The 24,526-nt window shown below is 38.1% G+C and overlaps 1 protein-coding gene across 1 annotated transcript in view; it reads right to left on the reverse strand.

Moving 5' to 3' along the window:
• The window catches only part of SETD3 (SET domain containing 3, actin N3(tau)-histidine methyltransferase), a 59,475-nt gene that overhangs the window by 21,942 nt on the left and 13,007 nt on the right, over window positions 1–24,526 (reverse strand). The window contains exons 3-7 of the mRNA XM_080593579.1: window positions 17,636–17,745; window positions 15,830–15,922; window positions 12,249–12,397; window positions 11,172–11,244; window positions 10,380–10,636 (exon numbers count right to left, since the gene is read on the reverse strand). Of these exons, the coding sequence (XP_080449705.1) occupies window positions 10,380–10,636; window positions 11,172–11,244; window positions 12,249–12,397; window positions 15,830–15,922; window positions 17,636–17,738 (675 nt within the window). The 5' untranslated portion in view covers window positions 17,739–17,745. The remainder of the gene's footprint in view (window positions 1–10,379; window positions 10,637–11,171; window positions 11,245–12,248; window positions 12,398–15,829; window positions 15,923–17,635; window positions 17,746–24,526) is intronic.

The following is a 24,526-nucleotide window of genomic DNA, read 5'->3' on the forward strand; positions in this document are numbered from 1 at the left end:
AGACAAATCCTACTGGATGCCACTTGGTAGAAGCTTGGATCACGATGATCATCTTATAACCGAGGTACTGTATCGCAGGAGTGACACTGCACATGGGGCAGGGTAAGTCCTGTAGCCAGATGTACGGGGACTGCGGTGCACACACGCAAAGCGAAAAACTTATCACTTCCTCTTCAACTCACATTCAAGTGATCGTACAAGAAAATAAACTTTGGCTTACTTAGCAACATATCAATCTCCTACTGTGTGGAGTATTAGCACTGAGTCTGACTGAAGAGGATAATCCACTTTGTAATTTAGTTAAATTACTAATTTTAACAAAGATAAGTCCCCTGTATAATTTTGCAGTGCTTAAAGAATACATCCTTTGAGTATTCCATTCTAAGAAACATCAGCTTGTTATCATATTTTAAATTTATGGAACATTTGTAACTGCTGTTATATCAGGAAAAATATTAAATCTGCACAATAAGTACAAACTTTATATGAGAAAGTATACTTCTAAGTGTGTGATGATCTCCTGGTGTCTACTGAGGCAATCACATCCACAAAAGACACAGACAACATCTCTGGGGATAAACTCAACTGCCCCAGAAAGTGCAACTCAGTTAAAAAATAAAAATAAAAGCAACTAATAGAAAAGCAAACAGACAAACCAAAAAAGCTCTCCATGCTATAGGCTGTAAAAACAGATGCTTATCTGCATTCTCAACCACGAGGGTGGTTGAGAACCCTATCTTCCAAAAAAAAAGAAAAAAGAATAAAGCCTTTAAAGACCATAAGACTAACAAGAGAATGTATTATTCCTCCCAAACGTGGTTTAAACTGTGCAGAAACAAATTTTGCTTAGTGCTGGCATACACACTTTGAAGTACATCTCTCTTTCTCTAGAGGAAAGAGGGCACTTAGGCTAGTGTAAATGAATGCAAACCATTCAGAATATAAAATAAGATCTAATCAGGAGGTTTTAATTTAACAATGAATGTCCAAAGAAAGATGATATCCACCTCCAAAAATGAAAGATACGTTTTATCTTGTCTGTCCTTGTCCAAAATTTAAAACATTCCAACTGTCAGAAATAACAGACACCAAGTAGGATGTGCCTGAATTTTGATCTAGGCCAGCATGGTCCAACTGGCACCCATGGGCTGAATCTGGACCACAGGATGCCTCCATATGGCCTGCCACCTTTTCCTCGGAGGAAATAGGGAACAGCTGTTAGAGGAGCAAACGCTGCCCAAACAGCCAAACACCTCCTCCTGTGTCCGGCTGGCTCCAAGCCCAGAGCTGTCGCCGTGTTCCAGTGGGAGGCACGGAAGGAACGGGGGAAGAAGGAAGGAGACCTCCTACTCATACAAGGTCTTGAGCTCTTCATTTGTCTGACAGCGACACACACAAGCCAGCAAAGCCTGTAGCTGCTTCTCTGATGGAGAGGGGAGGCCACAGGAATGGCCCAACAAAGCTGTAGGAACTGCTGTCATTGCCATCACAGCCAGGGGTGAGATATACCAGAAATAAGAAAACAGGAAATTGGCCCATGTTTGCGAAGCCAAAACCACCTTACAGTAGATACACTAAGTGGTACAGTACAAGCATAGTCAATCTTCAGTTTGCTGCCAGCAAAACAGATTAATACAATATTTTGGCCCTTACAGAGAGGAAAAACACAGAAAGGCATAAATATATTCCATCATTAGCTGTCTATTGATTTATTATTGATCAAGCAGAACAACTCAGCTGTTGAAATTTGGACAAAGCAAATATAAATAGCAACGCTATCTTACCTCTGTAACTGCCCACACAATGAAATTTTAAATCTCTCCTAAAGCTGACATTTATAGCAGACAAGTAAACAAAAGGGAAAGATATAGGATTCACAAGTGCCTTTTTTTTTTTCCCTTTTCCATTGACACTGACACTACTTCTGAAAAAAGCTATTTGATTGGTATGACAATGAGTACAAATTAAGTGAGGGGAAAACCAGAGTTCTGAAGACCTACCTGCTCCGTGATCAAAATTTTATTCTGCTTCCAAATACATTTACTTTTGACTGCACATTAGTTGAACTCTTTAGAAGTATTCAAATATTCTGTAGCTATTATATCAATTTAAAGCTAAAAAACAACTTCCGAACATTTGAATAGAGAGTTCTAAAAGGCAATATACTTGCCTGCATTTAACTCAAACATTATTTAGCACAGGAAAGTTAAATGGTGGTATCTTGCTGGAAAAATATACCCTTATTGGAATAGTATAGATTAGAAAGAATAAGGAGAAATAACGCAAGACTGGCATAAGTCATATTGAAAGTATCACAGCTTTAGAAAATGGTGTCAAAATTATGCTAAAGATGTGATATCTCGCCTAATATACCCGATATTGAAGAGCCAAATGTGATACCAGATTTAAAGATGCTAAAATATTATTTTGAGATCTAGAACTTACTACTTTAAAACCTCCTTACTAAAATAAATATTCCAGTGCCCAACAACTACTAACTAGATTTTGGAGTTCAGTCACCCTAAATCAGTCAAATTTTATATGAATAAGAAATCAAACTTAGTATCTGATCAAAAGGGATTGCAGTCTCATAGAGATTAAGTTCTGTCCAACAGTGCAAACGAACAGATCAAAACACCTCTGGATAGATTACTGCAAGGGGTTGCATTCACAATGGATCTACAAGAACACTTGCACAAGCACTACCCAGGTGTCAATACATACTGGTCAGAAAACTGTTCCCGGTCAGCAAGTGCTCCTGTGAAACACTTGATACAATACAAGCTACAGATACTACCTAGCCGTATTACCAAACAGATTCTATTAAAAGAAAAAAAGAGGTATGACTCACAGGGCACTTCCATCTTCTTGAGTAACAGTAGCTTGACAGAGGCAAAGAAAGCATTTACAGGTATTTGCTCATTAACATTGTTAAGAAACTTAGAACTCACTGAAAAAGAACTATATTAGTTAAAATATTACTTAAGTGACTTCGCTTTCTCCAATCAGTTTTAATCTATTTTTTTTATTATTATTAATTGACAATTCTTCTTTATTCACTGATTTTTATGCTACTTCTGTGCAAAGTTAAGTTGCAGAAAGAAGATCCTGTCTCTGGCATTTCTCATAAAGTTAACTTCAACTGCTAGGATGCACAGTATGCATGAAATGCATCTCAGTTTACAGGTCAGTAGGAAAACCTGCTTCCTAACTACATTATCATTTCTTTTAATCAAAATAGTTTAACAAGTTAAGAAGAGTGCATACAAAATTAAAACATGACTGAATTTATTCCATCCACAAGATGGAATCCTATGTCTCTTACCTCTGTTAGGTTATAAAACAGACAGCTATTAGCAAGCACCTGGACTTCAACATCGCTTCTCAATTTAGATATAGCTATTAAAAGACAAAGTTTTACAAATTCTTTACAAACAAATGCAAATTTTATATATCATATATTTGATATAAAGAGGTTTTAAAGAGGTTTTGTTACAAACTAAAGTGTTCTGTTATGGCTTAAGAGCAGTGGGTTTGAGCAATAGGGATTTCCAACATTCTTCCATTCACCCAAACTCTACCAGTTAGCTAAACGAGCTGTGTCCTTCAACTTGCCCAAGCTGAGCTTCAGAGTCTCAGGATGGTGGCAGTTGGAAGGTACCTCTGGAGGTCATCTGGTCCTACCCCGCTGCTCAGGCAGAGCCACCTGGAGCAGGCTGCCCACGATAATGCCCAGGGCAAGGAGGGAGATCCCACAACCTCTCTGCGCAACCTGTGCCGATGGTCTGTCATCCGTCACAGTAAAAAGGTATTTCCTGATGTCCATGGGTATGTGATGTCCACATACCCATTGCCTCTTGTCCTGCCTCTGGGCACCACTGAAAAGAGCCTGGCTCCCTATTCTTTGCACCCTCCCTTCAAATATTTATACACATTGAAGACATCCCCTTGAACCTCTCCTCTAGGCTGAACAGTCCCAGCTCTCTCAGCCTTTCCTCACAGAAGAGATGATCCGATCCAGTTCCTTAATCACCATCACGGCCCTTCACCGGACTCTCTCCAGTAGCTCCATCTCCGTTGTACTGGGGAGCCCAGAACCAGACACAGCACTGCAGATGTGGCCTCACCAGCACTGAGTGGAAGGATCGCCTTCCTCAATCTGCTGGAAACACCCCTCCTAGGGCAGCCCAGGACACCGTCAGCCCTCTGCGGCAGAGAAATTGCTGGCTCATGTTAAACTTCGCCCCCAGCACGTTCATGTATTGCTCATGAAGCTCCTGTCAGCCCATTCCTCCAGCCTGTTAAAGTCCCTAGGAATGGCAGCGCAAGCCCCTGGTGTTCCAGCCACCCCTCCCAGCTGTGGATGATCAGCAAACCTGCTGAGGGTGCGCTGTGCCCATCTGGCTGGCGGCCAGTCGCTGGCAGGCTTCCCCAGGGCTCAGGTCGAGGGCTGACTCTGTTCAGCATTTTTATCAGTGATCTGGATGCAGGAGTTGAATATATCCTTATCAAGTCTGCTGATGATACTGAACTGTGAGGTGCTGCTGACTCCCTGGAGGGATGAGAGGCCTTGCGGAGGGAAGATAGATGGGAGCACTGGCCGATTGAGAATGGCATGAAGTTAATTCACCAGAGGAAAATGCCGGGTGCTGCACCTGGACAGAGCAGTGCCGGACCCAGGCCCAGGCTGGGGACCAGCTCGGCAGAAAGAGACCTGGGGGTGCTGGTGGGCAGGAGGCTCAGCACAAACCAGCAGCGTGCCCTGACAGCTGAGGGGGAGACCTGCAATTCTGCAATAAACCCAGCACAGACAGCTGCTCCAAGGAGGTGATTCTCCTGCTATATTCAGATATCACGGTGGTTGAAGGCCCCCATGAGGGCCAGGCCCTGCAAACATGAGGCTACTTCTGTGGAGAGTCTGATCCGCAGGTCTCATCCCTTTCCTTCTCCTGATCAGATAGTCTGTAGCAGACACCCACTACAATTTTACCCATATCGGTTTGAAAGAGACAGCTAGCTTGTTAGGGCCCTTCAGAAAAACCTGCAGACCCCGGTGGTCCAGAGAACACAGGCTAAAAATGTCTAAATTACTGTTTAAACTGCCATCCTTAACAGTCCCGCAAAACTGACCCTCTAGTCCAGTGCATGAGAGGCAGCTACACATAAATACTACCTCCATACAGCTGGCTACCACAGCAGAAGTCATGCTAGTTAAGGGCTCTGCCAATTTCAGACTTACCATATTAACACTTAAGGCATATTAGAAGTTTACTGAAATTATCATAAAGTTGTCTTACTACACCCATAGTGTCCCAAACGATTAAGTAGTACTCTGGCACTTCCACCTGGTCTAAGAACACTCCCTCTCTTGATGTCTTGTTTTGATTTACAAAAAATTCTCTTTGGTAGACTACAAACAGCCACCCAGGTGCAGCTGCAAGAAAGTCAAACAGGAAAACCACCGCATATTCTTTTTAAAAAGGTTCAAACTTCATTTATTTTCTTTAGGAATATAATCTCACTGTGAATGTCTGTAAACTATATGGCTCCCTCTTGTGCTTATTATACCACATTTCAGTGTACAAAATTTTTTTAACATTAAGCCACAAACATTTGAGCTCTGTTCACCTTTCAGTATGCATGCAACGCCCATAAATGTTAATGGAAGTCACACATACACCTTGCAAGGGAAAATAAAACCCTGCAGTTTACAAAACTTTTTTTTCTTTGGAACAAACTACAAAAACAGCTTAAAACTACAAGTCTTCTATGATGAAAGTACTCTTTTGACCACTCACTGTATTTTGATAGCAATGCAGAGGCCAAACACGCCTTTAAAGTACATCTGCAAGAACTTTTAACTGTTTTTTAGTTATCAAATTACATACATTAAGAAAGGTGTCAGTGTGGTTTATACATCCTGGCTAACATGCTCAAGGGTTTATTTTTGTCTGCTCAACATCACACCTGTTTCTGCTTATCAAACCAGACTACAGTTTAGCTTGCAACAGCTGTGAAATGCATAAATCTGCCCATTCTTCACGTGTATCTGGACTACTCACTTTGAGAAAGAGAACTACAGTGTTTTGAGAAAGCCACCATTACAGAGAAACTAGTGAAATAAAACAGACCAGCACTTGTCAAATGATGTTTAAATCTGCACATGTATCAGAGGCAAAATTATTTTAGTAACAGTCTAGAGATCCTACATGGAAAGAAAATGAAGCATTTGAATAAATGATTTTTAACCCTTTTATTACCCAGTCATTAGAAACATTTTGCAGAATAAAAGCACTGCAAAGTATTTAAAATATTTTAACTTCACAAAGTAATCCCTTTTTCAGTGTCCCCAAATATTAGAAAAACACCTTTTGTTTTAAGGTTCTACTTGTTTTACTTCCTGCAGCAGAAGAGCTCTCAAGAAAGCAAATATAAGACTTCTGTAATGCAAAAAAGGGTATCTGTAAACGTTAAAAAATATTAGTCTGCATACCTGAAGCAGAATCAAAATCCTGGTCACATGAGTCAGCTTTCATTAAAATGCTTATTCTAATGCAGTAGTAGTAGTGAATGAAATGATGGTACACAAAAATCTAACATTCGCTTTCATACAGCTTGCAGAGTACTCTGCCTTTCATAAGAAAACGGCTTTGCTTTGCCTTTTCATTTATATGATGATTTTTTTCCCCACCTCTTTTTCCATTTCCATATGCTCATGAATTTCCTAAAGACATTACCCTTAGTGTTAATATTTTGTAGGTCAAGTTTATTTATAAAATAATGAGTGCATGCAAGATGATACCAAAATTCATTCAATTTTTTTTCTGAATAATGAAAAATGATACTTTGTTTTAGGGAAAAAAGAGAGGCATTTTTTTCCTGTGCACTTTTTCTTCAGTGTTTCAAAACTTACAAGCTTTTATTTTTGAGAGCAGAATCAAAGATCGAGAAGTCTTAAAACTTCCATAAGTTTCATCAAAAGCATTATTAGCAAGTACCTAGTCTGTTCACTTGACACTCCTGGAGCCAGCTGAAGTATATATCTTCCTAATGTGACATTTACTGAGTACCAGTAAAGAAACTTTCAGCTGAAACTAGTTACCTAGCTAGCAGTACTGAAGCATAGCACCAAACAACCAGAACACACCTAAAATTTACCTAGCCCTTACTACCACTCATTTTCCAAAGAACAGGTAAACAAAGCAAATTATACCCATCTGATCTCTGTTCGTACTGACATTCAGTGTGAAACAATAGCTACGTTATACAAGGAATAAAAGTATTTGTCAAGAGACAAAAATATCTGGTCTAGATTTTTGGACCACAAGCAAATGTTTCACACTTCATACTGTATGTTTCACACTTCATACGAAAGACAACAATACAGAACTAAACACTTTCTTGGATGTACTAATATAAAGCTCAAAGAGAAGAGCACCATTTATTTGCACACTATTTCCACCAAGGTTTCCCATTGCTGCAGATCAAACTGAATTAAATCACCCTCAGCAACATCAGAATACAATAGCTTCAGTTGGGAGGGACCTAAAAAGATCTCATCCAACTGTCAAACTACTTTGGGGCTGACCCAAAGCTTAAATATTTCGTGAAGACTGTTATCCGAATGCCTCAAATATGGACAGGCACAGGGCATCCACCACCTCCCTAGGAAGCCTGTTCTAGTGCCTAACTACCCACTTGGTGAAGAATTTTAACCTAATGTCTAGCCTGAACCTCCCCGGCACACCTTTGAACTGCTCCCTTGTGTCCTGGCTCTAGATATCAGGGAGAAAAGATGAGCAGCTCCCTCTCAATTTCCCCTCCTTGGGAAGTTGTAGAGAGCAACGAGGTCATTCCTCAATCTCCCTTTCTGCAAGTTTAACAAATTCAGTGTCCTCAGCCACTCTTCATAGGATGTAACCAGCTCTTTAACCAGCTCTGCTGCCCTCCTCTGGACACATTCAAGTATCTTAAAATCCTTCATGAGTTGTGGAGCCCAGAACTGAATGCAATATTCCAAGGGAGGCTGAACCAACGCTAAATACAGTGGGAGAATCACCTCTTTTGACCAGCCGGCTATGCTGTGTTTAACGCACCCCACAATACATTTTGCCTTCTTAGCTGCCAAGGCACACTGCTGAGAAATTGTCCTCCAGGAGGTACCATACCAGTTTCCATGTAATTTCTAATATAAAACAAAACAAGCTTTTAATACACCACACTCTTATTATCATATTCAGCAAATCGCCGACACCAAGGCTCTAAAGATGGTCTACCCCTAAAGTCATCTCATGTACATTATTTTCTTTGCTCAAATCTTTTTTCTAATTACTTTTCTTTTCTTACTCTAACATTCTACAGCATGGCCTTTGATGCTGAATATGAATTATTTAGTGAGACATTACTTTGATGACATTAGCTTATGTTTTATACAAATGATTTTTGATTAGCTTTAGGAGACAATAAGAGAAATAGCATGTATTTGCTGTCCTTAAACAGATTTTCTGTGACAAAGCTTTCATGGACAGAAAGAAAATGTTTTGTCAAACATTTAAGCTGCTTTTCACTTAATAGACATCACATGCTTCAACTGACGTTACACTACTGCATTCTGTAAACATTCTTCTGTTCTGTTTGCATCACCTCAGTATCAGTTTAAATGTATTCATCGATCATTGGGAAGAGGTTCTGAAATACTGGACAGTCAAAAATCCAGGGTATCATCCCAGATCTCATTTCTCTGCAAAACTGTATTTCAGCTTTTCTTAATTAACATTGTAACTGCATAACCTCTCACACTGACTAATGCTGCTAGTAGTGTCATGAAATTGATGGAACTAGTCATAGCAATAGTTACCTGAATAAGTTGTACAAGAGCATGAATATCAGTTAGAAGAATTAGAGAATGTTACACAATATTATGTTCGTGGTGCTTTAAAAACAGTAGAACTATTCAGGGGTAAAAAGATATAAAAATATACCAGAAAAAAGAAAATTCAGTAGTTCTATTTGTTCAGACAATACTATTTGAGAAAAAAAGCAAAGAACTGAAAGATCAAGTGTGGCCTGGCAGCCTATAATAGCACACATCAAAAAAGGAGAGTTGTCTAAGTCACCCTTCCCTGTGAAACTTGGAAGAAATATTTTTCCTTCCTGGTAGAAAGCCACTGTTCCTACCAAACTCCTTGCCTCAAAACAGAGAATCTTACTTGGTGTTCACCCACTATATCAATGACTTTCGGTTCTGAAAGGTGTTCCTCCATTCCTCGTGCCCTCACAATACTTGGTAACTTGAGACTGTGTTTGAAACATTAAGCGGAATAACTTAACTTTTGTTGACTTTAAGAAGATAATATTAAAGTTTTGGAACTCTGATAATATTAAGGGAGAAAAGAATTGCTCTATGTCTTCTGACCTCTCCTATGGCCAAAATAGTTTTACCTAGACCACCCACTTGTGGAAATTCAGCATATAGTTACATATTTTTCATATAAATTGTGCCACAAAAAGCTTTGGAGGGTTGGGTACTGAGCACAGCCTTGACAACAACACATCACCATTTACGTAACCTACAACATCAATTATGTCTATACATAAGTCAGCGTAACAGTTCTCTCTTAGAAATTAGATTTAAATCATTACTTCAGAGAATGATGGAAAGTTCACCTGTCTCAAGACTCCCCATACTCAAATTGTTATCAGGTGAATTTACGTACTTAAAAGCAATCAAAATAACTAAAGGAGAAAGCTACAGTTAAGCCACATTCATTGAAAATACAACATATGCAGTGTTCTTTTCTACATCAATTAACAATTATAATTTTGCTTTGTTTACTGAAAACTATTTTTTTCAAGAAGTCAAAGAAATGTAAATTGTACAAGATCTCTGGAGGTCACCTATCCCAATTTCCCCACAGGCAAATTTCTGGAGTCTGGCTACTGGTAGGAAAAACTACAAAGAATAATTGAACCACCCTTTATCGCCCTTTCCCCAGCTCCCTCACTGATTTCATAACAGATAAAGGGCTTAAGTAAGTGACATCTTAGCAGCCCTCCTCTGCACTTGCTCCACTTTGTCAACGTCTCTTGTACTGGTTGGCCCCAAAACGTACAGTATTCCAGGTAAAGCCTCACCAATGCCAAACAAAGGGCAGTAATCACTTCTTTCAACCAGCTAAATACATTCTTATATATTCATAAGCCTACTGAACTGTGAAATTTTAACAGCAGTTCAAAAACACAGCAGGAAATTGCTTTAATGATTCAAACCTTTAAAGAGCAATACAGTTTCTCTATTATTTAGCATCACTGTTTTCACACCTTCCTCAATAATCATCACGAGAACAACATATACTATACACTACATTTAAGATCCTTACCTGAATAACTTTGTAGAAATAGGCATACTGTCGAGCTGTATTTTTATATTGACTAAAAACATCATGTATGGCCTGAGTTGACTGAAGATACTGTACTTCATCTTCTTCAAAATAGAGTGGAGTATCATATTCATTGGGGAGAGTCTGGATGTAGGGCAGCCAGAAAGAGTTGGGGTTGGCTCGCTCACAAAGTAAATGGAATGCCAATGTTATATTGCCCATAGCTTGAAGAATTCGATCTTGAGAATACAGGGAACCTGAATTAACCCAGAAAGGTGAGGTGCTAAATTAACAGCCCGTGGAAAGTACCACCCTAGATTCAGTTTAAATGACCATTGTGACAAGTAACATGTAAGAATTTTCAAATAAGAAAAAAAAAGGTTTTCAGGTTTCTAAAACATTTGGCAACCCACATTGTATTATGCTGCAAGTTATTAGTAAACGCCTCATACAATTATACGATTGAAGACATGAAGAAACTAGAGCAATACTCTGCGTCTCTGAACATCTCAACTCCCAGTATTATAGAAACCACATAGTACATTATATACTGAACATTGTACAAGCTGTGTGTTCAAAAACACACATGCGTCTGGAAGATAGCTAGTGCGCTCAGCCAGCAGCAGAGGAAAATTAAATTCCTTCCACTGACACTTCAAGCTTGTAGGTATTCCAAACCTGATGGTGAGGATGATAAGCAAGTCTTGTGGTACAGCTGATCAACTAAATAAGAGACTTGCATTAAATGATCCCATACATAATTTCTTGTTAAGAACTTCCTTAAGCTCTTACCTAATACTGAATTTTTAGCTGACTCAACTGTCATCAAGAGTTTTCTAGGAACCCACAGAAACAACTCCTCAGCCTACAGAAAGAAAAAAAAAGTATAGAGGGTCAGTTAGCATGTATATGATGTGCCAACCATCTTAAGCATACATTAACATTAAATTCCAGGGTTTTTCCTTTTTAAATCATAATTATTTTGAACCAGAATTCTTCCTTCTCTTCCACTGCAAGTTAAACAAATATCGTATTGTGGTAACCAAAGTGTCCAGATCTGCATTATAAAAAGCTTAAAACAAAGATACTTGTATTACAAAATAAAGTGTTTCACTTTGGAGGTGCCAACGTGTAGATGGCCCACACAACCTCAGATCTACAACATCCATTATACTGCTAATAATTATTGATCAGATATTTTCTCCCAGTACAAGTATTTTCATATTGCCCCTTATGATTTTAGAAGAACTGTTCAGGATTTTGATTCTCATTAACTGGCAGTGCTAGCGTTATTAACTACATGCTACTAAAGCCCTAGAATGAATACAACATGCTCAATTTTTAACATTTTTTCTACAGTAGCCAATTGCCTCTTTCCATCTCCTTTTTACAGATGGGAGACAGCTAACAGCTTTACATGCTTACCTATTAGCAAACCGTGTGCATCTATATTCTTTACCTAATGAGTGCAAGACACTCGGTACCAAGGTTTTATTTTGGTTTTGTTTTCCTCCAAATCCACTACAAATAAGTATCACAATACGTCTAGGAAGCAAAAAGACCAGTGCTTTAGAAGGCACTGGGACGTGGAAGAGGAGAGCTATAAAAATCAATGTGAGAGGGCTACATCAATGGGGTAAGAGTACTCTGGTGATTAGGTAAACATTATGGGCAAACAAGGAGATAAAAAGACCAATAAAATTCACAGTATTATTTGGTCAAAATAATACTCAATTTTATTTCTCAAGTACAGAATTTAGAGTGTTTAAATTTCATCAACAAAGGGGGAAGGGAAGAAGATGAACATTTCATAGCTCTGCAGCTACATTCCAAACATTTTCTAATCTAGTCAAATGTTCACATGCTTACCTTTATCTCTCTTGTTGCTTTCAAACCAAACCCCTCCTCCTCAAAGTTAGCTATTTCAAAACCCTCCGTGGATGCTCCATTTTCAGTTGCCCATTTTATCAATTCAGGGAAATAGTCATCTCTTTTTCCATCAAAGACAATAGACAAACCTGTATACAAAATGTATTAAAGGTGCAGAAATAAGAGGAGAAAGATTAAAAAAACAATATATAAGCACATGTAAACAGGTATGTGTTATCCTATAGCAGTTATCCTTTGAGTAAGCTGAGTGAGAACCGGTCTTTGTTAAGTATTACTTGATAGTAGACAAATGTCATACCCAGACTTCATCAAAGTAGATATTCTGCAAAATTTGCTTACATTAAAAACACAACCATCTAAATAGAGCTATGATGAAATACGAAACACCCCTCCTCTTTCTCTTTTAAATAAGAAAATAATGAAAATATTTCTCAGCTAAATATTGATAATAAATGCAATCACCACAACGTGGTAATACAGACACAAGAAGGAATTTAGGAGCATGTTGAAATTTCATTAACTGAGCCCTGGAAATGATAAGCAGATATCAAGCTCCTCTCACGCACAAGTCACTTAGCTTTTTCACATAGCATATGGATATGCTAAAATAACTAAGAACTGATCATCCTCCTGATATCACAGAGCTCTTCCAAATTCTTGACACTGATTCTCCAACAGGCACGCGGTCCTCCAGTGAAATCACAAGTCTTACTCACTTCCTCAGCTTTCCCTTTAACCTTCATCGGATTTGAACTTATGCATTATGGTTCCCAGCTATACTCTGTCATCCTTCTACACCTCTTTGCCTCTAAGTTCTCTTCAATCCAAACTCCAGTGTCAGATGACATTAAAATTGTCCAAACACCCCTGGTGTTCAGGCCATTTTATGAATGACAATATGCAATCAGGAAATGGCTTATATTTGAAGATATTTTGGTTAGGCATGGGAGAAGTCATTGACAGCAGCCCTGTTGAGAGAGACTTGGGGGTTCTGGTGGACAAAAGGCTCGACATGAGGAAAAGGCTCTGGGAGACCTTACGGCGGCCTTTCAATACTTAAAGGGGTCCTATAGAAAGGTTGGAGAAGGACTCTTTACTGGGGTAGATAATGACAGGACAAGGGGGAACGGTCATAAACTGAAAAAGGATAGATTTAGATTAGACATCAGAAAAATTCTTTACTGTGAAGGTGGTGAGGCGCTGGAACAGGTTGCCCTGAGAAGCTGTGGGTGCCCCATCCCTGGAGATGTTCAAGGCCAACACAATCTAGTGGGTGGCATCCCTGCCTATGGCAGGGGGGTTGAGTGATGTTTAAGGTCCCTTCCAACACAAGCTATTCTATGATTTTATGATCTTGAGAAGTATTTTAGGAAAAGTAGCAGTAGTGTATCTGAGACTATTTTCCTCAAAATCATGCATTTCAAAACCCCAAACCAATCAAATCTGCAGTTAACACGACAGCGCAACTATCATGTAAGCTATATTTTTTGACAATGCAGTATAAAAGGTGTATATTGATGAAGTCTTTTCAATGCAATGAGAATGTGTTGTGCCATATTTTGTTTGTTTCCTTTTAAACAAAGCTGTTATTTCTCCTTTATTTCATATCCATTTCACAGAATTATTTTCTGTAAAATATATCTAGACCTAAGGCTAGTAAGGCATGTCTAGTAAGACTAGTTGCACAAGTTACAGTCACTATTGTGGAACAATTTATTTCTATACCAAACAAAATATAGCTCTACTGGTGAAAATTACTGAAAATTTAGCTTTATTGAAAGTTTTGGTAATGAATCAAACAAGAAAAAAAAAGAAAGCAAAAATACTCCATTTTCAAGTTAAGTTTTCTATGATCAAGACCATTTTAGTTCACATTTTGCAACCTATTGTCCTATTTGAGAAAATCACAAAGTATGACATTTTAGTCAATACATTCATTCGTACATCTTAGAGTTCCCAACCACAGTTTACATCTCTTTTCCTAAGTGTTTAAAGCTGTTATTAATCTAGAAAACCGTGTAGTTTTAATTAGTATGTTCCACTCAAAAATAGTTTTGAAAGACATCATGCTATTCATACTCGCCACGTATGTAAAAATGCACGTTAAAAGGCATTTGTGTGTCAAACGGTGTTGTGGTTAGTAGGTTTTGCATCTTTCAAGACAAAAATATGTCCTATTAACATAATACTGTTATACAAATTCTACTTGTGCCAGCAGATATTTTTCCATAGATGGTTCTATCTTTCTGGTGCTGGAGATACGGTGAACAGCCCAACCTCAATGCTAACTCTGTTCTTGTTAAGCTGAATTATCCTTTACTGTAACACTTGTATTACATCATAGAAACCAGGACATGTACCACAAGTTTATGGAAGTTGTGGGACAGCAAAATAATGAACCAAGTTTACCTCTACACAGCTACAGGATGCAGTCACTCAAACTATCATTTATTTTTCAATGTCTTCTGCTAGTAACTAACATTCAGAGGTTTAAAGTTTTTATGAAGTGAGATTTTTATGCATTCATCAATATATATTAAAAACAGGTGTGAAAAGGACATTTCAAGCTTCTAAGTACAGTCTTCAAGCAAGAATACGAAACACAAGCTCCATTTTAAATACAGGCTGGCTTTTTTTTTGCCTTCACTGTATAAATCTTAGAGAAGAAAGAATTGTTACAAGACCTTTTCAGGTATTTCCAGTTCAAGTACATTCATTCCCAGATTAAAAAGTTGTTTTATTGGCAGAAAAATAACTCTCAAGAGGTTGGTTTTACTAAAAGTTACATGGAAAATATTCTTTAGAACATACCTCCAAATAAAAACAAAACTAATATGAAAATAGTACCAACAACTGATCAGTGAGTTGTTACAAAAGGTAGTGAAGGAAAATTGATCTCATCTGAAAAATAAGCACACATTAAACTTGGGAAAATCAACAGTGAACTCCATATAAATAAACTAAAGAAATGCTTGTTGTATCATAGTTTGTGCTTGATATGCAGCAGGTAGACATATTAATTGATGAATTTATTTTGTACATTTTATTCCATCATAATTTAATGGCATTATTTTGAATGCAAAAACTGTTTCCATGTCCAGTACGTGTTCAGATTAAAATACTTACGAATTTCAATTTGAAATGTTCAGATTTATAGAAGCAGAAAAGCAGAATATGGAATCAGAAATCAAAGAGGCCTATTATTCTCAAAGGATTTTACTTCCAGACCTTCAGATTGTCATCTCACCACAATCTCAAACTGTCTTTTCTAATTAAAGGACAAAATTATCACAGAATCAGTTGTCTGTGATATTCATTCATAAACGCAAATACTAAAATTGTTAATGCCACTGGTTATGCTCACCAGAACATTTAAGAAAGTTTAATGTGTAAAAAGTAACTGCATGTCAGGAGAACTAGTGTTTTTATCCTAATATAATAGGATTGCATAATATTTATACAACAACAACGAATCTCCTTTAGCTGTCAACAGAAGCAAGACTTCGGGTAAATTAAGGGTAGTTCATGTGGGCTATTATCTTACAGTCTTTCACATTTACCTTTTTGCTTTTTGCGAATTTTCTCAACAAGGGAATGAATCTGCACATATTCTTCCCATTCTTTACCAGGACCAGGCGTAGGACTGCTGCATTCTGAAAAAAAAGCCAAATGTAAGTATTCTCTTTAATAATATATGCATATATATATATATATATTTTTTTAACATCAGAGAAAAGGTCATGGTTGCACAGTAACTTTAAGTGAACCTTAGTACTAGTCCTTTGAGCATGTTTACATAGTAAACACTACCGTGTTCACTGTTATAAACATCCCATTTTTTGACAGGTAATTACTAGAGACTTTTGAAATTTTCACAACTGTTCACACTTGCTACTGTCACTGGTAACTGTCCTGAGCTACACTGTGGTTGAAACACAGGACCAATTTTCATATCCAGACTTCTCGAAATTTTCACAACTTTCCTCAAGTTATTTTACTTTTACCTAGTCTTCTATTCTTTCAGGTATAAGAAACATCGAATGTTTAAAAAGCTAATAGAAAAAAATGCAAAGAAACAGAGCTTTCAGTAGTCTCACAGATAAAGCAAACAAAAAATTCTGTTTTCAATAACCCCCACAAAGCACCATTTACATTGGCCTGTTTGCTGTTATTTTTACTGTAAAGAAAGCAGATAATAGCACTGTGCTTACCTTCAGTGAATGAGAAATTTGCTAGTACATACATTTGACCTACCTAATTCATATAGTGTTCAAAGACACATGCGCACTGGAAGGACAAGCAAAGGAACACTTAGCCAAGCTTTAGCTTTAGATTAAATCCACAGTCTCTCTCTGACAATATTCTAAATGCCAGCATGTGGATCTGAGCTGCATAAATCCAAGCGGGCAGCTGAAGATTACCTTGTTCAACTGATTTGAAAATCTTTCCACTGAACGAAACATGGAAGCTTGACAAAAAGAACAGCTGATACTTGTCTTTGCTTAGAAAATTAGATCTATATTTTATTTTTGGTAGCAAAGCACAGGCCAACTGTAGCACAAGCACAAAATTGCTCTGCCAACTCCTTGTCTCCTCTTTGCGAGCAATGCTGAAGAAAAATCCTGAATTTTTCTAAGGCAACATTTAAATCTGTCCAGGATATGAAAACTGGTCCTGTGTTTCAACCACAGTGTAGCTCAGGACAGTTACCAGTGACAGTAGCAAGTGCAAACAGTATTTTAACATCATCATATGAATTTGTGCTCTGCTTTTTATGCTTAGTAGAAATAACAGACGAATTCCAAAAACCTCAACAAGTGAAACAACCTTTGGACTACATGCTAGAATTGAGCGCTACAGAAGGCTTCCAAACAATGATAAAAATAAACATTTTTATTTAAGACAAAAATAACAGTGCAGTTGAATTGAGTTGCGCTGCTGCTTTCCACAATTAATTTCTCTACTCTGATATTGGTTCGAAGTGCTGTTCAAATGTTCAACAGAAATGGTGTAATTCTTGAGGTTTACAAGAAAAACTTCTTTTGACAAAGCTGTAATGTCAAGTAATCTACAATTGCTTTTTTTAAAGTCTAATCTCACCCACTATTTATGCTTGAGTTGAGCCATAAAGCCAAAAGCTATCAAAATATACTGTGTCCAATACAGATATATAATACACCTGTAATAGTATCTACTAAGAGATACATGCTATGAGCTGCACAGAATACTATCTTAAGCAGGCTGAAATGGCAGGCTTGGCCACTTACAGGAAGTGAATTGAATTCACTGGTTTCACTAACCAGAGAAAACATTCAAGTGTTCAGCACGCCATCCCTTCTCCCAAAGAGGCATAAAATGAAACTTACTTTGCAATAGCTCACTGATGAGATTCAACATTTCCTTTGGAGATACTGTCGCTGTGGCTCCTGTACCTGACTTCTGAGTTTTCACTCGGCTCTTCTTCCCCATCTTCCAACTAAAACAGATTAACAAGCAGACTTGTTACCAATTACTAAGAAACCAAATGAAGTAATGACAAATTGACAAGAAGACAAACAAACCAAATTATTTCCTCCTGACACGAAACAAGAGAGTGAGACAGACTGTCCCTAAGGACATGGAGACTACGAAGTCCTGGGGCATAAAAAGGCTTTTTACCTCTCTAGTAGATATCAGAGGCTCAAACCCATGCATGCTGTTTCATTTTATCAGTCCCACTTGAGTCGCATAATTTACTTTTCCAGTACAGCTTCTACCATGAGAAGCCCTCACGTGCAGACTGGTCAGGAAAGATCTCAGATTCTTTGCAATCACTTCCTGACTGGTCGCATCCCTCAGCGATTTTTTAAACAAATATTGTCCTCTAGAAAGACACTGCTCTGCCACAAGCCGTTTATCACATTTGATACAAGATTTGATTAATTTTCATCTCATAAGAATGCAGGAGGTGACACTCATTAGGATATCCACGTGAACTTCTAATTGTAGGAACTGTAAATAGGATCAATATATATGGCCAACCTGCTGTAATATACTGTAAGACAAAGCCACAGAAGAACACCGGCAATGAAAATAAAGAACCTAGAAAAGTTTATTTTTGTGGTTTCCTTGCTATACTTTTTTTTTTTTATAGTAATGCTCTCATAATTGAGAAAATAAACAGAGCTTCTGGTACACGAGGCCAGCTTCACAAAGACTCTATTTGCACACCACAACCACTTCAGTGGTTTGCTCTTCAACATGCCATCCTGTTACATTTATTGTAGACCCTTGCATACTTAAAAGAAATTAAGTCAGATAGGTCTGTAATGGACCCGACTGCAGGTCTGGGGAGCAGAGTCCAAAATCTTCAGAACAAGCACTGTCTTGGTTCAACATGAAACAATGCAAATCTGGTTCACACAAATGGTTTTGCACATTTGTTCTAAGCACAATTCCCTGTATCCTTAAGATCATCAGAAAAAAAAAATCAGTGTCCTCATAGTGTATTCCACGTTACAAGTTAAAAATTATGACAGTTTATACCAGAGAAGATGCTCATAAATACTAAGATAAATAAGTTGAACAACTGAAGTGATTTTGAAGGATTCTGGTTTCTCAACTCCAAGAAGAAATTGTTTATTGGCCAATAATTTGACAGAAAGCAGCCTAAGAAAATGCCCCGTATATACAACTACCAGAATACTGCAAACTTCCTCAGAAGTTCTATTTAGGGAAAGATCTACTTGGTATACAAATGTTCATCAGTAGATTTCATCAGAAGAAAAAAAGACAACAAATTTTATACATGAAAACATGAAAAATGCCACCACGCAATTAGAACGATGATACACCAATACATGAAGCTGTACGAATACAGTACACGGTCAGCACCATATTTTGAAGTTTTTCAGCACGAAATTTGAACCTATTTTTGCGGTGAAAGCATTGTGAGGAGTCTAAAGATAAAGCTGATTTTAGAGCATGTGAACTTTGGCTTCCAAAATACAATGGAAAGAAAAATTTGAACAATGGTATTTGCATTACTATCACAGGTGAATTGTCTCAGAGACCAGAAAGTAACCTCTAGCTGAAATATACTCTTGTATATTACAAACTGTAAGAAACTCAACGCTAATGCAAGATCTGTTTCAGCTTCTACAGCTCAGATAGCACACAGTGAATATACCATAGGAAATAAGGTCAGCAAACACTACTTACTAGGTTGATGGCACTGTAATCAGAAAAGCATTTTCACTAGTACATGAAAAACACTGCAAGCATCTCCATAGATGCATTTTGTCTCAACTATTGCTTCTTAGTCATCAGAATTTCTAGAGACAACAAATTCTGTACCCTGCATGCATGATTAAATCAGCAAATTTATCTCACGCAAAAAAAAAGCAAAAACAGCAGACTGACATCTTCAGATATCTTGTTTTGAAACTATTTCCTTTTAAGTAATTATTTATCTTGATTAAGACTGCACTTTTTATCCAATTCCCCAATCAGAAAATAGAACTCCACTTCCTAAATAACTTATCTCCGTTCCTCGCTCAGTTACATGAGACAAAAACAACCACTTACAATCCAATGCATCTGACAAATGTGGTGTTTGCTAAAGGCCATCATCTGAAAGGAATTCCTGGTATGTGTGTATTTGTCCAGAAAATATATTCCAAACACCAACCCAGGGGAGCTGCTTAGCACAAGTCACATAACATTTTTAATGTAATATACATAATAAACAAATTATGAAAATTTTATCAAATATTCTTAAAATCTAGAATATATAATCCAATTTCATGTGTCAAAAAAAGTTGAGTTAAGCAATACTCCCTGCCATTTTTAACCAATAGATTATGAGTTATAACATATAACATATGATGCAATATGGAGAAAATAGTGCAATTTCTTTGTGAAACCACTTTTTGTATTTAAAATTATATTTGCATCATACAATTCATGAAACAGATTTTAGGGTTTGATTTCAATTCCATAGAAATCCTTGGATTTCCAAAAATACTTGTAACTTAAGAAAAAAATGTATTTTTTTAATTTGAAATAAAATTTCAAAAATGAAGCACCATTTATTTATTTATTTTTTGCTAATGATTAAAGGCATGTTTCAGAAAAATGAAATGTAAGCCTGTTTCTCAACACAGCAATGAAAAGCCAGGCTGTTTGCCAGTATGTGCATGACAACAGAAGAAGCAATCTAAAATATAGCTGCATAACAGGCAGAGAAAAACAAAAACCTTCAGGACTGAGATGAGCTGCAAACTTCATAAATATCTGAAGCAGCAGCAATATTACATTTCAGTGAGGCATGTTTTTTTTGTTTTGCTTTGGTTTCTTTGGTTTTTTTTTTTCAAGTTTGCTTTTCTGGTTGTCTTCTGGTTAACATTTTTAAGTGCTATGCCATGTTTCCTTTCAAATGAACACTGCTTAAAATTCCTGAAAGCATTCTGCAAAGGGAGAGTAAGCTGACAGCAATGATGAATAAGCTTGGTAATACACAGCACAGCCACATTTCCAAATATAGTGCATCAGCTGGCTTGGCAAGAAGGATCATGCCAAAACACTGGCAGTGAAGGGTGTAAATGATCTTTCTACCCCTTTTAATACTGCTGTCAAAAATGATCCATCTCCCCCTCCTAATACTGCTGTCAAAGAGCAGTTGTGTTGTGTCAGACTTTGAACTTTTGTTTCCGCATCTCACACAAATAATATTTTAATGAGCTGTAAAATATTCTCCCCTTGACTTGCAGCTTTAGAGTGAGAATGTTCACCTAACAGCTTTAGAAGGTAACCATGAGAAGTCTGTACAAAAATACCAGAAGATGTTTGCTTGTTTTTTAATTTAAAAAGACAAAATAATAAAGTACTGCTTAACATTCTCATTAAGAAAGTCAATACTTGAGATATTTGAGAATGTGACCTGATCACAGGATCACATTTCCATATGGAAGCAATGCCAAGCATGGATGATAAAAATATGGATCTTCCCAGACAGTACTTCAGAAAAGAATAGTAATACTAAAAGTATTCTATGCTAACCACTGACAAAAAATTCCCAACTTTTCACATTCACATGACCACCAAGCTGTGCATTGCAGCACCTATGTAAATAAAGCCACAGTTAAGTCTGATACACAAAAAGGCTATCATAACAAGCTATAAAGATACTCACCTCAGTCACTGGGTAAAAACACAAGCTTGCAACCTGTGTAACAACAATGAATGCTAGGCAAACACTATACTAGTTTTTAGTATGTACCTGTGTTAGTTTTCAAGAACCGTGGAATTCTTCCCGCTTTCTGGTACCACCTTTCCCAGACCCCCTGCAATGCTTTCAGTTACCTCCCTCGCCTCTTCGTGGGCTCCATGCTGCTTTCAGTCCCCTCCCTTTCTAGCTAGGCAACATCACCTTTTGCAGGTCAGGATATACATAAGCACGCTGAGCAAAAACATCACCATACAAGTTGACTGCCTAGCAAACAGGCCAAGCAGATAACCTGTTCTCAACACGGCTTTTCCTTTAGCAAGTTGACCAGCTCGTGCTTGAGCTCTCCCACTCCGAAACTTGATTGAAGATGCCCATCAAGTTGATGGACTCCCAAGAGGGAAGAGCTGACCAGCAGACAGAACTGATGTGATCCCAATAAGCCTTGTTTGCTTCAGCTATCACTTTTTAGTTTACAAAATAGTAAATCAGCTATTCAAAAAAATTACCGAGCTTTTACAAATAGCCACCAAGTCTGGAAATCCCACAGCAAGAGGTGTCCAGTCAAGTTTAACTTTGCTTCAAGGACCCAGTATATTTCTAAGGCAGTATCATAACATTGTATCTGCTTTAATTCAGACCCTCCTCCGGGCTAATTACATGATGTCCTCATTACATAATAGTTCCCACCCCACGCATCTTCTTGGCATACACGAGCACAGAAGGTGAGGGGGGCAAATCCGGAATCGGTATTAGAAGGACAGACACGGGTCGACAAGGGCAGACAGGGAGAAGACGAAGGAATTCTCAAGCTACGCAAAGAGCACCGAGAGGTGAGGATAGTAGGTGGCTGTGGGATATGTTCCTTGGCTGCACTGAGCGGGAGGACAGATGAGTAGGATGTACACAAACCAGGCTTGCAGGGTTTGTTTTTCTCCTAATTTGATTACCTAGACGAAGTCATTCTCCCCTCTACTTCAGTTAGGGAAGCATATCGTCTTGTATCAACATATGCTGAGTAGCCAGGGGCTTAAGGGACAAGCTTATAGGCAATTGGTATGAGTTCTCCAATGTGTATGGAGGAGAACACAATTTTACTTTTAATTTGACCAGGTTTAATGGCAATTTGGTCTTTTGCTTCCACTGCTGAAGTTCTTTTCTGAACGTGAATCTATGACTGCTGGTAAAGAGATAAACACATTTCATAGCGAATAGAAAGCACAAAATCAAGAAGTGTAAGAACAGTGTGGGTGGAGGAAGATATGTCTGTGATCTTTAAGAAAAATTCAGTTTATACACTTACAATGAACACTACGTTTGCTTGTGAAAACCACCTACATCATGTCACTTGGAAACCACATTAACACTCTCACCACTCCTAAGGTATTAATCTAGATGCTGTTTCCACTAAATAAATGACTGTTACAGTTTCAGTCCCTTTTCCCCCAGCTCTCAATCTCTCATCTTTGCTGTACTCCATCACTTCTCTTCTTGCTATTACTTCCCTTCCACCACTGCCCTTTCTTTTTTCTTCCATTTCCTCTACAAAGTTGCCTCAAAAGCTCTGTGAAATACAGCACCATTGCAGTTCACTCTGTATACATTTCCTCCAACATGCTTCTGTCCTTTCATTTAAGTTGTAAGCTCTTTAGGAAGCGAGACCTCCTGTGATTAGAGTGCTCATAACAAGGCAGCCTTGCCCCCCAATTTTTTAAAGGGAATCTGAAATATTGCCATAGTGCTGATGACAATGCTAACAAAAATAACTTAAGAAAAAACACTAAAAAGATTGATGGTAGAAAAGCCACTTAAGATTGCATTCCGCTTAGAATACAGTATAAATTTATGCTTCTCAAGAACTCCCTTGGCTATGGCCTGCAATATTTCATTAAGAGAGCTTTGATGCGCTTATGGCTAGATACTATACTCTGAGTCAATCCAAGGCACAGCCCAAATACAGAGTACCCTGGGGTTCTTCTCCTGTCCCAGAACAACTCAGTGTGGACTGTGTTGCTTCTAATCAGTTATAATAAATCTTTATGCTATACCATCGCATAGCCTCAAATGCCGTTCCTTCCTGCAGGTTAAGACACTGTGAGCTCTCCCTGTATAAAATAGGAGGATTGCCATGCTTAGATTTTTCCATCTTATCATGTCAAGCATGCTGTCTCCAGCAGCAGAGCACAGCTCTGAACACGTATGTTCTGCAGTAAGAGGCAGACCCTGGCACACGTACATACTGCTCACACCACAGAGCAGTTTTCTTCCAGTCCCATGAGATTCTGCTCGCCATTCCTCCCTCCTCTTCTAGTGCCTGGTCCTCAGATTCCCAGCTTCAACACTCCATAAAATCAGAGGGCTTCTTCCTCAGTCTTCTCTTCTAGCAAGCCATCTACCAGATAGAGGCAACAGCTTGATGAAACACACCAGTTGCCACATCTCCTACTACCTTCCTGTCTCTCTGAAGAACAACGCTGAACAGCATCCACCATCCCCTGGGGGAATTGTAAAAACAGAAGTTGCTCTGCCTCTTTTCACAGTCTTATTTTCATCCTTATCTTTGTCATCTTTACTTCTCCTTCTGCCAGGCCAGGCTGACCCTGTCTTTTACCCCAGGAAGAACAACCACAATAGCAACCAAGAGCAGGTACCTACGGAGCTCCGAGAAAAGCACAAAGAGGGATTTTTCTCCAGTGTGTTCACCCAGCTTCCTGTGGTCTAAGCTGCAATTTTAGCAAGCTTCCCTTCTCCGTGAGATTGTGAAATTACTCAAGCCAGCTTCTCCTATTTCATACAGGAATTTCAGTTTTATCTTCCTCTGAAAACCTGATTTAGCCACGACCCATTTGTAATGGGACTGAATGTAACCGAATAAAAATAAAATATGAAAACGAGCAAAAAACACTTAACAAGCGAAACCAAAACAGAAAAGAAGAAATATCAGACCAACACTGAAAATTTATCTCAAGTTTTCACTAATGAAAAGAACTTAGTGGCAAACAAATCATTTGCAAGACATGCCTCTATTCTTAATGCTTTCAAATTAATGTGT

This window comes from Anser brachyrhynchus (assembly GCF_964034855.1).
Source record: "Anser brachyrhynchus genome assembly, chromosome: 5".
Classification (NCBI taxonomy): domain Eukaryota; kingdom Metazoa; phylum Chordata; class Aves; order Anseriformes; family Anatidae; genus Anser; species Anser brachyrhynchus.